The sequence below is a fragment of the Coptis chinensis genome, chromosome 8 (assembly GCF_015680905.1).
Source record: "Coptis chinensis isolate HL-2020 chromosome 8, ASM1568090v1, whole genome shotgun sequence".
Classification (NCBI taxonomy): Eukaryota; Viridiplantae; Streptophyta; class Magnoliopsida; order Ranunculales; family Ranunculaceae; genus Coptis; species Coptis chinensis.
The window spans coordinates 65,553,234-65,569,056 of record NC_141463.1 but is presented as its reverse complement, the minus strand read 5'-3'; the positions used below and the strand labels follow the sequence as shown (position 1 = coordinate 65,569,056).

The window sequence follows — 15,823 nt, the reverse complement described above, 5'->3', positions numbered from 1 at the left end:
CCAGGGATAGGGAATGAATGGGCTGGTCTTCAGACTAAATTCAAATTCACCGTAGAAATACATGCCATATCCCCGTATTGGGAATATATCTGGATGGGGTTTGCTTTGGAAGCAGATGGGCAGTCAGTATTTGGACAAGAGCAACTTATTTTAATTTCAATACCGGGCTACCAGCTTGTACCCAGTTTGTGCTACTACATATCTTTTCAGAATTGCAACCTGTGTACCGTATTTTTGCTTAAACTCTCCAGTTCCAGTTGTATGGTCATTCCGGATCCAGATCGTTGGTTTTTATTGATAGAACTGTCGCACAGGCCAGAACTACTAACCATGTCTCACAGCACAGGCCTTACCAATTCAATCCACTCAGTAGAAATAGTCGACTACTCGACTTGATAATATCTTATAGCTATCACCATCTTTTGAAGGAACTTGAAGTGGTTTCTGATCGTTGTTTTATAAACATAAAGCAACCTGATGTTCATAAATGTCACACTTACCTAAACTTCAAGTATCACACTTATGTATGCGTTAAAAAATTATACCTCGGGTTGTCGGTAGTAGATATCAAGAAATGGGAAAACATGTCCTGATGAGGAAAAATGTCAGTTATACATAGTAACTGTGCTTCCATAATATTATGCATTTGATGTTATGGATCATTATGCCTATTTATGGACCTTTGGAGCTCTGTTTGGGAGTTGTACATCCATCAACCTTTTTTAAATACAATAATACACTATTACCTACGGTTTAGCACCCCCATTGGAAAGTTTTTTTATATTTGGGGTGTAAAATTTCCACTCTATACGGTTTACACCCCCCATTGGAGATGCCCTTATGGATCATTATGCCTATTTATGGACCTTTGGAGCTCTGTTTGGGAGTTGTACATCCATCAACCATTTAATACAATTAAAAGGTATACCTCCATATTAATCCATATTAAAAAGAGTCCACGTTTAAAAGGAGGAACCTTCTTTCTTACCCTAATCTTGCAGTCTACCTTGCAAGCCTGACTCAATCGATCCCCAAAAGGGCTTGATATTAGTCTTTCTTCCAAATGTCAATAATATTAATCAATTTTTTATTTTTGTATTTTTTGTTATAATCTCACTACGTAATGGGTTCAATGGCATTGTGGACCCCAATAATTGAACAGAACAAAGATTTTATTGTTAGTATTGAATTTTAGTAGGTTTGTTCTACTTTGATGCTGGGATGTCGATTTAGACGACATAAAAGAACATGTAAAACAAATAAAAAAGAACTATTGATATCACTTTATTCCTTTATGTTTTTTCTCTGAGGATGGTGGATGTGTTGTTTTTCATTTGGTGCATCTCTGCTTAATTATATAATCGTATAACACCTGTATAATTTAGGATACATTGAAAACCGAACCTACATAATTTAGATGACTGTACTCGGTAGGTTGGGGAGGGTTAGGTTAATCTGGCTAAGACTTTCCCTGATCTACAATCACTACCGCTGAGTTGTTGATATAATCTGTTCAGGAAAAAATAAATTAAAAAAGTTAAACTAGCAGCACGTATAAATTACACCGTAAAACAAGAAGGCCTCACTAAAAACTTAGCATTTGCATTCAAACATTTTTTGTCATAGATGATTGTAAAAAAACAAGTATCTTTTAAAGTAAATCATCAAAATTTTGTTTAACTTGTAAATGTTAAGCTATGCATAAATGTGTGTTGCATGAATTCCATTTTTAGTTTAAGTACTGATCATCGATTCCACTTATATCAAAAGTAAAAATTATCATGTTTTGGTGATCAAAAAGTAGATTATAAAAAATTCCAAAATGTGTGTCATGATTTTATCATCTAAATATACCATTATAATCAATTCCAACATCTAAGTTTGCTTTATGATCTATTTTTTCTTATATGTGCAAGTCAAATAACAGATAACGGTGAATATTTTTAATGTACGTTCTTAAAGATTCTGATTCAAAATATTTCAGGTGAGCAGTCAATTGAATTTAGTGTTTCTTTGCAATTTAGTATCACTGCATGCTTGCAGCAACATTGTGAGAGATGTTGGTTATAACCTTTCTTTGTCATCTGCTTCCAAATATGATGGGGAACTCATATGGGAACAACTCAACATATCCCCCAACACCTAATGTTTTTGTGTATTTACTGGGACTTGACCTTTTCGCTATGGGATCTACCAATGCGCTTACTATGGCTTGTAGCAATTCTTTTGCCTTTTAAGATCCTCTACCCTATTTTTAGGGTCTAAAGACTCTTAGGTAAAGCCCCTATTTTTAAGCTCATCTCAAAGTGCATTGCCATCATTATATTCCTATTAGGAGAGAAACCAAGAAAACACCAAATTTTTTAACCAAACCAAACACCAAACCAAGAAAACACCAACCAACTTAAAGAGAAACATCAAATATTCAACATCAAATGATGCAGTTTTGGATAAACCGCGCCATATAGCCTACGCGGTTTTCTCAAAATCGCGCCACTGATGGTTTTCTCAAAACCTAAGCCCACGCGGTTTTTCAGAAACCGCGTGCTATAATCTTTTAACCCTTTAATCCTGCATGGTTCTCTTCATTTTTCATGTTCCCATTAATCTTAAACTCATCTCCTTAGCAAAAAAAAAAAAAAACTACCAAAACTCTTGACGATTTTTTCAATGGATCATTCATCTTCTTCTGATTCATTTTCTTCTAATTCATCTTCTTCTGATTCATTTTATTTTAATTCATCTTCTTCTTCTTCATCGAGCTCTTCAAATGATAACACTGCAATTAGGCGTTGTAAAAAATTAGTGGTTATTGCTCTACCTTTGGTCCGACATCGTTTGGGTTTATTGCGTCAGCAAGAAGCGGAGTCTTCTTATAAACCACATGGTGGTTCGAAGAAAGAAAGAAAATACAAGAATCGCCAATACGAGGCAATACTGGCTCGTGTAAATGTTAACTACTTCAGCGCAAATTCTATATTCACTGACCACGACTTTCGACGTCGATTTCATATGAGTGAGTCATTGTTTACTTGTATTTTCAATCATCTTAACCATAATGTACTATATTTTCAACAAAAAGTTAATAATGCGGGTAAGTTTGGGATTGACCCAAAAATCAAAGTAATTGCTGCTATACGAATGTTCACTTATGGGTCTCCAGCTGATCTAGTAGATGACATGTTACATGTTGCTGAGCTAACTGTTCATGAATGCATGCGCTATTTCTGTGATGGAATTATTAGAATTTTTGGAGGTGAATACTTGCGCAAACCAAATGCTGCAGATATTCAGCGTTTGCTTCAAAAGTCTGAGGAACGCGGATGACCTGGAATATTGCTAGGAAGCATTGATTGCATGCACTGGCAATTGAAGAATTGCCCATCCGCGTGGCAAGGGTCTCACACTGGCCATGTGCATAAACCAACAGTGATTCTGGAGGCGGTTGCTTCTCGTGACATGTGGATTTGACATGCTTTTTTGGAATGGCGGGTTCTCACAATGATCTTAATGTGCTTGACCGCTCACCAATATTTGATGATATAGTCAATAATGAAGCTATTCTTTGTAACTACACTGTGAATGGCCTACTACTTGGCTGACGGTATTTATCCTAATTATGTCACCTTGATTCAAACGATTGCTAAACCGACTGTTGCACAAGACAAATATTTTGCAAAAAAGCAAGAAGCTGCTAGAAAAGACATAGAGCGGGCGTTTGGTATATTGAAGTCGCGTTGGGCTATTTTAGCGAATCCGTGCAGGTTATGATATTTGGAGACCATGGCTACTGTTATGAGGGTTTGCATCATTTTACATAATATGATTGTAGAAGATGAATGCAAAACGGATATCCCACAGTATATTCCTGAGTATGAAATGCCAAGTAGAGAAGGTGCATCTGAAGATCAACGCCACTTTGTTCTATCTCGTTGGACATCTGGCGTCAAGAGGGTTCGTTCAAAAGTTATTCATGATAGATTGAAGAATGACTTGGTCGAGCATTTGTGGAGTAGGCATGGGCGGCGTGGTCAGCGTTAATTTCTATTTCTATTTGGACTTTGTATTTATTTATTGTTTCAATTTCTATGTATTTGTGTTCCAAGTTTATTTCTATGTATTTGTGGTTTTATGAAAGGATTTGTGTATATGAGAATTTTGAAAATACAAAGTAGACTCTGCCAAAATTTTTAGAATGATAAAAAGTATCAACTTTAAATTAAAGTAACTCAAATTAAAAGAAAATATTCAATTAAAATATATTCTAATTAAAATTAAAATACAAACTCAAATTAAAGTACGTCATAAATTAAAAGACTCAAATTAAAAGACTCACAAACTCAAATTTAAACTATGCACTACTTTGACTACTACCAGTGATATTACCAAGTTAATTCTTCATTTTTTGTAAAATTTATGCCTTTTTGAGTTTCCAAATTTTGCACTCATCTTCGGGTAATCCTTCTAATTTCATTCCTAGTATTTCACATCATTTTCATCTTCTCAAACTTGGAGCGCATCTTTCTTCAATTGAAGTTTTCTTTTTGGATTTGGAGCTTCCAATCCATTGCATTTTTCTTCAATTGAAGTTTTTCGGATTCCATCTCATCTTTCTTCAATTGTCTTTGAGCTTCCAATTCATAGCCTTCTTTGGTGGTTTTAGAAAGTTCCACTAGAAAATCATCAAATTTCTTAGCGGATTCCTCCACTTTAGAATCACCTTTTTCTTTTTCTTTTTTCCTTCTTTTCTTTTCCTCTTTCTTTCCAATAGGCCTATCCTCAAGCCCATCAACTTGGTGTGGATCATAATCCATTGGTTGAGTTGTCGAAGTTGATATTGGAATTGATGAACCTCTTTCCCCACTATTTGACTTCGACTTTTTGGTGGGTTGCAATTCATTTCTCAATTGTAGCCTCTTCCATTTGGGTGAGTCTTTCACCATATTATAGCATTGCATCTACTTCCAAACCCCATTATGCATCCTATATGCACTTATTGCTTCCTCAACCTACCAATTAAGAAAAAACTAAATTAGAATTGAAAAATATATTTGTGAATTAAAATAACAAATAAAAAGTAAATACTTATAATCATATTGTCATTATAGCTACTTGGAGGAGATGCTTGAATCTTAGAAAGAATAGCATGAAACTTGTTGATATTAGCTTGAATGAGAGTCAAACGGTATTTCATGCCCGTCAAGTTGCGTTCGGTCACTCTTCCTAGATTTGTATGAAATGCATTTAGAATCTTACTCCAAAATTCGTTTGACTTTTGCTCATTTCCTACTACAACATCTTGACTAACTTGTAGCCAACTATTGGTGAGAGCAACATCTTCTTCTTGTATCCATGAAGCCCCTCTAGATTTTTCTTTTGGTTATTCACTAGCCATTGTGGTTTTAAGAGTAGAGAGTAGAGAGTAGAGAAAAGAAGTGAGTGTAAAATCTATTGTGTGAGTGTTTTAATTTATAGTGAAAGAAAAATATAGCCGTTTTTTGCCCGTTTTTTCATTGAGAGCACGCGATGTTGGAAAAACCGCGCCATATAAGCCCACTTAGAATCCCAAGTCCATGCGGTGTTAGAAAAACCGTACGGTTTTTCCAAAACCGCAAGAGAGATTTGATACAGCACCAAAGCTGGAACCATATTTTGGCCGATTTGGTGTTTGGTTTGGTGTTTTCATCAACATGTGTCTCTTCTGCAGATGAAAAAATACCAAATTGTTGAAAATTTGGTGTTTGATGCTAGGAAAGTATCTCACCTAAAGATGCTCTTAGACCCATATGATTTTCATACTGGGCTTACATTAATAAAAGATTGTGTATTCAAGGACATTATTTTGCTAATTGCATGTTGGTGGAACTAGGAAAATAAGCTTCTTGAAGTCGTAATAAGAACTTGGGTATGCCTCTATAGCCAATCTCGGTGCTACCTAAACACGGGGTTGGAACAAATTCATATATTTACAGTAGGCTAAGCTTTATACATTTTAGGTTAGAGCCCAACTCTAAAATGGCTAGCATGTGGTTAAGTTCAGGTACACATAATTATATATGTTCTCCCAAATAAGTATGCCCAAGACCAATTATTGCTCATAAAATCAAGTCTACTCCTTTAGCCTACCGCAAGCTGGATTTTACATATATCATGCTAGGAAGGACTTTCATGACCATTCCTAAGTGAAATCCTTGATTATATCTTTCTCTAAGCTTCAAAATAATAAAGGGGTTGATTGTCTGATACTACTAATTATAGAGTTAATGTTTTGACATAATTCTTCTTTTGTAATCAGAACATTTATGCTCTTTCAATTCGTAGAATTATGCCTCGGCTCTTTGTATTTGAAATCTAATTGTTCTGTAGCTTTGTCTTTTCAGTCACATCGCTTTTGGTAATGATCTCGAACCAACACATCATTGGTCGAGGTGTTACTCAGTATAACTATCGTATTCAGTAGATTATTACTTTTCACTCTATTGATAAAAAAACATTCAGGTCAGATAGTACTCAAATTCGTTGAATCTATCGTTTCAAATCTTAATATATGCAAATGCACATGCAGTCACAGCAAATAAGAGGAAAATGCAACTGAGGTTGTGAGATATGGAATGGTGGATGAAACAAAGGCAATTTTCATCACACCTGAGACATAGAGTACGCCATTTTCAACGAGAAAAGTAGGAACCAATTGGTGAAGAAGATGAGATAGAGCTAACAAAGATTTTCATGTGCTTCGATTTAATCAAGAAGGTAACATGAATAACTATAGGCATTGATCATTCACTTAGGTTTCTTATACCCTAATATCATGTCAATAGTTGACTCCTCAAATTCAAGCACCGCCAATATGTTCTCTAAGAGGTGTTGTCTTCTACACGACCACATTTTATTCTATCTATCTACGTCTTCGTTTAGTTGTGCATCTTCTTCACGACTCCATAGAGCATCTTCTTTTTTCAAGGTACTATTCTAGCATATCGCTCTTGATGCGCTTTAATGGCTTCTTAGATTTTTGGGGCTCTCAATTGTTGTGTTTGATTGTGTTCTTTATGGTTAATCTTTGGTATTTGGATTAAAGTTTTAATAAATTGTTTAATTTCTTTCGCAACCTTAATATCCTTCAAATTGGTTTATGAAAAGTAGAAAAAATATATAATATAAAATGAGGAATTATTGTTGTAATATACAATGAGCTTCAGTTGTTGTGTCTAATGGTGCATTTAGATTGATTGTTTCTTTATGGTTTGAACTTTGCTAAGACCAAATTTGGTTTTTTATGAAAGATTTAGTGAATGTGTCGTAAGTGTGTGGTGTGACTAATTAGGCACTTTTTGATATGATGTGAGGGAAACTGATCAAATCTCTTTTTTGGGAGTGTACTCAACATATAGAATGAACTACTTATATACTGATATTCAAGCGGCTCGTTTTTTACTTTGTTTATTGTCGTTGGTTTGTTTGAAGTAGTGATTTTATTATGTTTGTATGAAATGATAACTTAGTGTACGTGTCCAAGGCTTAAGACTCCTAAGTCTGAAGTTCTGAATGTTTTTGTCTTAGTGTGTCGAAGCCAGGGCCCTAACTTAGTTAAACCCTGAATATATGCCAACAACATAACATAATATACGTTTATTTACTCGTGCATGTAATCCACTATTCTTTTTGTTGTTGTTTCTGTGCATACCAAGTGAGGATGAGATATTTTATTCTTTAACCAGGATTTTTTGGTCTATATTAGTCTTTCTGTTATTAAAGGATTTTGATTTTTCATGTGTGTATGTGTGACATTATTTTTTATGCAAGGACCTTGTATGCCCATATCCTTGAGCATTAACCATCAAGAAACAATATCAATAATAACGTAATCGTATCATCACTATATGGCGAATCATCCAAAAAATCTAGCTAAGCATGATTGTCTTGGTCAGCTTCACCCAGTAACTGCTTACAAATCTGGCTACATTCATGTTATTAATTTGTAAAAAAAAAACGTGATGCGCCTTGAGCATTTATCTTTTTTCTATTAAAATAGTAATTATGTTATCTTTCTGACAATTCTTTTACAAATTCTTTACTATTCTCTTAGAATGGGAAATTTATGAAGGAAAGCAAGACTAGCCGAAAATCATTACAATATCTTGGAGAATTGTATTGCCAAAACTCTAGCAATCCTTTATAATATAAACTCCTTCTCATGTTGATGTTGGGTGCTTCAATATCCTTTTGAAACATGTTTTCTTTTTGTGGAATTGTTATTAAAGTATGGGCACAAGTTTTAACTATTTATTTGATCAATTAAACTTAATTTTTATAAAGGTGTATTATGCTAATAGTACACTATGTACTCTTCTTCTGCAAGAATTTTGTTCAATTCCATTAACCTATGAAGTAGGTATTGAATTATGTGTATAGTTTCTTTTTATCATGTAGTTTGCTTACTTTCGATGTATTCTGTAGGTTGATTACATCAAAAGTGCATTGAAGACCAAGTTTGTTTTCTAATTCAGCTATGGAACGAGTTGAGCGACATTCTCATCTTTCATATGTTGATCAATGTAATTTATACACGAATAGTTCTGAACACTACTTTACTCTGTTCTGATGACAAGTGATTCCCTACTCCTGGAAAATGTGTGCATGGGCTGGCATAGCCGTGTTTGGCTACTACCCTCATCTTAATTCTCAACTAACACGTACAATCAAGGACTGGTTATCCGTGTATTTGGCTGAATGTTATCTACCTAACATTTAACATTTAGAGGATTTTGGTTTTACAATCATGTGTCTAGTGATTGGACATTTTTAGTATTAGTATTTTAGTCCATGAATAGTTTATATTAATCATTTCTTAATAAACAACCAACGATTTTTACAAATTCTTATGTATGTGTAATATATCTGTCGTTGCGACAATTTGTGAGATATTGTTTTGGATAAATAACATCAAAGAAATCTATTTGCGATATTTGATGCTACTGATATTGGGTTATTGTGTTTGTTAAATTATTAGTTAACTCAGAAAGTGTGGACTTGAGGGTTTAATACTTTGTCGCATGCATGATTTTACTTGCAAGTTCTTCTCAGATTGAAATATAATACAGATTTTAATACACCTTTGATTTGTTTTATTTTATTTTATTTTTTAAATACATAGTGAAAGAGGAACCCGTTTTGATGGAATTGAAAGACAACATGAAGCTCCATTTTTACAAAACATAACGTACCAAAACACAGGCTGGTTCGAAGGGAGTAGTAACTGAATGCATCCAAAACCAAAAAAACATTACTCATGCACCCATTAATGTGCTTTGTTAATTTGTTTATATTGAGTCTTTGCACAGGAAATTTCACGGACTTATGTCTATACCTTTCTCTCGCGCCACACATTCAAATCGGGAAAGTCATTGAACTCAAAATTCTATTGTTGAAACGATTTTATTCAAATATATTTTGACAAGTGTTCATTTTTTTCCTTCTAATTTACATTTTAATTCATAGTGGAACCTGTTCAGTTCACATTTTTTAGAAAAAAATTATTTACTAATTTTTTTGTTCCCTTACTTAAATTATGTAAAATGGCACCTGTTCAGTGAATGGGTATGAAATCTAGTTACTAAGTAATGGTATGTTGTGGAGAGAGAGAGGGTCACCAGCAGCATAGTACTGATACAGACAACCTCCTGAAACTCCAAACCACATTGGTTACACTATGCTGTTGATAATCTCATATACCAGCAGAGACTTGAGGTCTGAACCTGTAAGTATTTCTTTCCGGTGTTATCGAAGACCAATACCACAATACGCCTTAACCTCCACAAAGTCTTTCCGCACTGAACACCTTGTTCCTTTAAATGGACGTTCATACTTCAATACTTCATAGTGCTCGCCAGGTCTTGATGTCATTCTAGAATGAAAATTGTTTTGGAAGAAACGACATTCCTCTACCTTGATTGGACACATTGATACATCACTAGCTGGCCTATGATCCTTAGCAACGAAAATTCGAAGAGACAACACTGCCAAAACACACAGCTTCGCCATAATTTTTTCATCATTCCGTAATTTTCAGCTCCCATCACTCTTTTTAGTTGCTTCAGAATCCTTCAATCTCTACTATTGAGTATTGAGTATTGAATATTGACTCTCTCCACTACTCACCATTCGCTTTTACACATATTTGCAATCATCAGCACGACATAAACACATGGACACACAATTCTTACCTCTCACGCAAATCACCACACTAATTCCCTCTCCAAACTTCCCACACATAAAACAATCCCCACCCATACCAAAAGCAGAACGCAGCCCAACTCCTCAAAATAACATGGACAACAACTTGATCATCCCACCAAGAAGCAAAACTAACTTATGCTTTTGGTTTTTAGCCTTTACTGTTGCTCTAATTTCCATTTTCATTGCTCTCATTAGCATAACTTCTTCCTCGTCTACTTCTAGTAGTGTTCAAGTAGCCTTCTTGGATAGAGTTCTGATACAAAGTGGCATGGAGGAGTTCCTTATAGTTATGAAGCGCATTGTCCACAGAACATCAAGATACCACCGCCGCCACCACCACCACCACCACCATAAGCATAAGATAAAATGTGACAAAGCAAAATGGAAATCTAGGATTGTGACAGACTATAATGTGTCGCTTGTGTTGACAGTTGATTTGAAGGGTTGCGCAAACTTCAGCAGTGTGCAGAAAGCTGTGGATGCTGTTCCCGAATTTAGTCCAACAAGAACACTGATCTTAATCGATTCCGGTGTTTACACGTACTTAACTCTTTGCCTCTTAACTTATTTTCATCAGAGTAGTTTGCTTCATAATTTGTTTTTTTATCGAATGAACTAAAATACTACCGTGAGCTGAAGAATTTTCAACACACTTACAAGAGTTGAATTTTTTTTGCCAAGCTTGCGTACCGTTGGGATTGCTATCATGGGAAAATAAGTAAAGTGTAGTAATCGCTTTCATGGCAGGGAGAAGATACTTGTTCATGCTAACAAGCTCAACTTGATATTTCAAGGTCAGGGCTATCTGAGCACATCCATAGCTTGGAACGACACTGCAAATTCAACAGGAGGGACTGCTTACAGCTCTTCAGTTTCCATCTATGCTCCTAACTTCATTGCTTACAATATTAGTTTCAAGGTAAATATTGCTACTAGAGCAACAGTGTAATAGCCCAAGTAATGGTTGGTCGGACTTCCAATGTGTTTTTCAAACATTGAGTTGGTTTTATTGTGGATGTTGCACAAGAACACAGCTCCGCCTCCTTCTCCAGGCCAAGTCGGGGCTCAAGCAGTGGCACTTAGGATTGGAGGTGATCAAGCAGCATTTTATGGTTGCGGGTTTTATGGTGCACAAGATACGCTACATGATGATCGAGGAAAACATTACTACAAACAATGCTTTATTCAAGGATCCATTGATTTTATTTTTGGGAAGGCTAGATCTCTCTATGTGGTATGTATCTAAGATTTTGTTATCCAAAAACGCATGTCAAGTAGGCTTAATAAGAATGGAAAAATGATATTAAATCATATCATACAAAACACCCTTTGCTGTTAGACACTTCAGCAATTTGAAAGAAGTAATGAAGCCCATGCAAATAGTTATTATTACTTAATTTTCTGGATTGTTTTAAAAAGAATTAAATGGTAAAACCTAATATACATCATTTGAAATGTTTAGATTCTAGAAAGCTCCATATTGTTTATTCACAAATCTACCCAAGCGGAGAACAAAATATGTCCCATCAAAGAGACTGCCAGTTAATTTACTGGGAGTTCCCACAGATATTTTTTTAGCTGGCAGTGGAGTAGAATTTCGCTGTCTACTTTCAGGGCATAGGTGATTACCAATTACACAGTCAAAGTAGTCCACTTTTGGCGCACTCTGGCATGCATTCATGTTTTAAATGGTTGACTGTCACATGGGCACGCAGGACTGTAAGATCAATTCAATAGCTAAACAAGTTACAGAAGGTATTAGTGGAGTCATAGCAGCTCAAGGGAGGCGGTCAGTGGATGAGAATGAAGGATTTTCGTTTGTGGATTGTAGTATTGAAGGATCAGGAAGAGTGTGGCTTGGACGAGCTTGGGGTGCCTACTCTACCGTCATTTTTGCAAGAACATATATGTCCGATGTCATATCTCCGGATGGATGGAATGATTGGAGGGATCCCTCAAAAGACCGGTCTGTGGTTGATCCTGATTGCTGCATACGTTTCCCCACAATTTTTTATTTTCATTTTTCAAATTGAGGTATAATATCTTTTTTTGTTACATGTTTACAGGACAGTTTACTTCGGAGAATTCGAGTGTACGGGTCCAGGAGCAAACTACACATCTAGAATGACATACAGTAAACAGCTAAGTCTATCTGAAGTAACCCCTTTCTTGGATATTTCATACATAGATGGAAACAAGTGGCTTATACCCAGTGAAATCCATCTACTCGCATTGGCATAAAGTTGCAGTAATTGATTTAGGAATCTGTTCTTGTTATGACACATATTTACACATGTTCCGGATTTAGAGAAAACAATATAATGTTTATGGTAGGCTACGAAGTTGCTATGTGTTTGCTGAGCCACTGGTTATTTTAAGAGTGTTAGAGCTTATATGTCATTGATATAAAAGATAAGAAACTCAACTTTTTTCAAAAAAATCGTACACCTAACATGCAGCAGCAGTCATCTGATTTAATGTCAATTGCATAGGAAATCTGTTCCTACGTTCCTGCTGCTACCATTGGAGATCATCTTATTGGTTGAGGTACTAAGAATGGCACTAACACGGTTAAGTCACTCAACCGAGTACTTCGTAAAGATGTTAATGATCCCAGTGCCAATCTTGTTTTGTATACGAAAATTATGAATATGGAAAGTGAAATCAAACCTTTTTTTTTTTTGTATTGTTATTTGAATGTACTGTATTCAATATTTAAGCCTCAAGTGCCTCAAGTGTTACATTTAAGGAGATAAATTAACAGTAAGAAAAAAAACAGAGAATTTATACAAGGGTTAACTAGTATTATCCCCCCACTAGATGAGCCAATTAGGATTTCCCTTCTAGTTTTTTTGGTGTATTTGAGAGGGAGATCCTAACTGGCTCATCTAGTTTGGGGGGTGGAAAGGAAAGGCAACTCCTTCTCAGTGCCCATGCCAGATTTTACTAATTATACAGTTACTATTGTCTAGTAAATAGCGACGAGCTCACATCCGTACTAGAGAACGAGTCTTCTGCTCCTTCATAAACTTCCTTCTCATCGTCCCACTTCAGCACCTCTCTAATGTATTTGAAGACCTTATCTACAGTCGCACGTTCCCGAGCCGTGCTGGCCCAACGAAAAGTTCCTGATCTGTGAGGGAGGCATAAAGATCCTTGAATTTCATCACCACATAATAGTAAGCCTGGTGTGCCAAAGATTGGTTGTTGTGGTGAGGCCGCACAGAACTGAAATCATTGGACCATTCGCATACACTCAGGGGTACTCGGTTTATCTTCTCCCCAAAGACATCATACTTGTTCAGTATGAGCATGAACGGCGTGTTCCTAAAGCATGAATGCTTTACCATAGTCTCAAATAATTCCTTGCTCTGTAGCATTTTGTTCTTGAGGAGGTTCCCACTGCCACTGTTCTCTGGCGAGATTGACGACATTTGATCATAGTCGCTCAGGGCCACGCAGAAGACCACAACACGCACATCTTCAAACATTTCGACCCATTTGTAGCCATCATTCATCCCTTTTCCATTTAACCTGATAAGCTGGTACTTGGTAAGAGGCTGAGGTGGAACTTCTGGGTTGTCAGTGTACGATTCAGACATTGGGCTGCGATCATCAAGGGTGAATTCAATGAAAGCTAGACCATTCCCTTGGGTAACTCCTTCGGCATATCTTTGCTATACAGTATGTCCTTCTCAGAAGGTTCATATTCTTTGCTTGAGACCTCAACAGCCCGGCTTAAGAAGTACTCAACAACATCTGGAAATGAGTAAAGCTCTTCTTTTCTCTTGAGGGTTTCTTGTTTAGCAATATCTTTCCACACTTCCTCAACCAGTGGAGCATACTCACGTGTTGCGGCAGGGAAAAATGCATCCAAGTCTCCCATGGCTATGATGTCCATAAGCCAGTCAGAGAAATGCCTCAACCTCGGGTTGATTGAATAGACACATTGACCAGTAACATTAGATTCCCCTTCTTCACCTATTTCAGAGCATTGATCATGTAAACCTAGGGCTCTCAATCTTGGAAAAGATTCCTCCTCGAATCAACCCCGACCTTCCAGCAAAATGCTGAGATATTTGTAAATGTTGCTTTGGATCATTAGCTTGATCTCTTGTACCTCTTCTGGTGTGAACTTGTTCCCATACAAAAACTTGGCCTGCTTGAAATAGTGCTAGTCCCGGAACCTTGGAGCCCAAGTAGCAGAAGCTTCTGAATCCATTTGTGGTCTAAATAATCTGGAACATATCTGCTAGAGTAAGTGCTACCCTCATCTCTTGTCCCATGAGACTGACCATGGGGCACCGGCAACGAGAACAAAGAACAGATAAGATGTGTTGATGCCTTTCCCCAGATGTTTCCCCTCATAATAGTCTGACCTTCCTCCACATAAGAGCATTCCCAATGCAAGCGAGAGTTTTTCAACTCCACGTAGGCTCAATCTCCCTTGTTTCCTACCGTTTTGGTGAAAAGCAGGTAATGCTGTCCAATGCAAAGGTGAGTTTGAATCATAGACCCAGAAATGTGTCACGTGGACACTGCACCTTTGCTAACTTGAGCACTATCAATTCAATTTTTGTGATTTCTCGGCCATTAATGTAGACTTTTGTATTCCCGGCTAAGCTTTCCAGTGAAAGTGAAATTTGGAACTAATAAATCTTTCTAGTTTCTCCCCCTCCTTTCCCAAAGACCAGAATCCTTTTCATACCAATATCTACCAGGCTTCAATTTCCGATGAGGTAGTGGACACGCAAGCAATTTAGAAATTTCCCTGGACGTAAGTACATGCCGTTGACAAACACCTGTTCTGGTCGAAGCTGATTTGCTGAGCATTCTTTCTCAGATTTCATTATTTGCTTGGCTTCCAAGGGATCGAGTAATCGTGACAGAACTCTTGAACTCTTACCAATATATATTAAAACATAGCTCTAAGAACACAATTAAGACAATATCTAGCATCACACACCAAACAACCTTCCTTACTTTCCCATTTCCCTTTCCCACACCTGAAACATACCATTTTCTTCTTATCTTTCTTAGAAACCCCCAACATACTCCGGAACATCGATACTCGATAGTGGGAAGTTGATAAGGGACCTGTGGACCTGAATACTCGACGGAAAAAGAGTAATCGAGATCCTCTGCCGTCTCTGGGATAGCTGCGCATTTTTCTTACCAAATCTTGCTAGCTCTCTTCTTCACTCATTTTTTTTCTTCTTCTTATTGACATTTCCTCAAAATCAAGAATTCAAACACAAAAATTGTTGGAAGAAACTGCAAACTGATCCTGACTCCCAAGTCAAGAGTCAAGACAAAGCCGGCGGAGACTTCTGGGTCAAAGTAAATTTAATAGTTAAGACTTAAGACCGCTTTTGATTATAGATTGGTCGGTACCGAGATTTCATTATGTCAAAGTGTTTTTTTTAAAGAAATATGTTATTGTTTTAAATTTTGTCAATCTATGGCAAGAAGCCTAGAACGGTAGAACCTCCTATTGTCCGCTTAGATAAATTGGAATGGAGCACTAATATAAAAATTGGTGTCTATTCGAAAGGGAGAACTATGGAATAAAGATAATTCTATT

At 36.5% G+C, this 15,823-nt stretch overlaps 1 protein-coding gene and 1 pseudogene across 1 annotated transcript; one reads left to right on the top strand and one right to left on the bottom strand.

Moving 5' to 3' along the window:
* Positions 1–10,258: 10,258 nt before the first annotated feature.
* LOC147482493 (putative pectinesterase 14) lies at positions 10,259–12,588 on the top strand. The gene is made up of 5 exons (XM_086581271.1): positions 10,259–10,779; positions 10,987–11,158; positions 11,267–11,473; positions 11,955–12,205; positions 12,306–12,588. Exons 1-5 carry the CDS (start codon positions 10,331–10,333, stop codon positions 12,478–12,480), a joined length of 1,254 nt encoding a protein of 417 aa, XP_086437397.1. The 5' UTR covers positions 10,259–10,330; the 3' UTR covers positions 12,481–12,588.
* Positions 12,589–13,062: 474 nt separating this feature from the next.
* Positions 13,063–15,553, bottom strand: LOC147482492 (extra-large guanine nucleotide-binding protein 3-like; annotated as a pseudogene).
* Between the last annotated feature and the right edge of the window lie 270 nt (positions 15,554–15,823).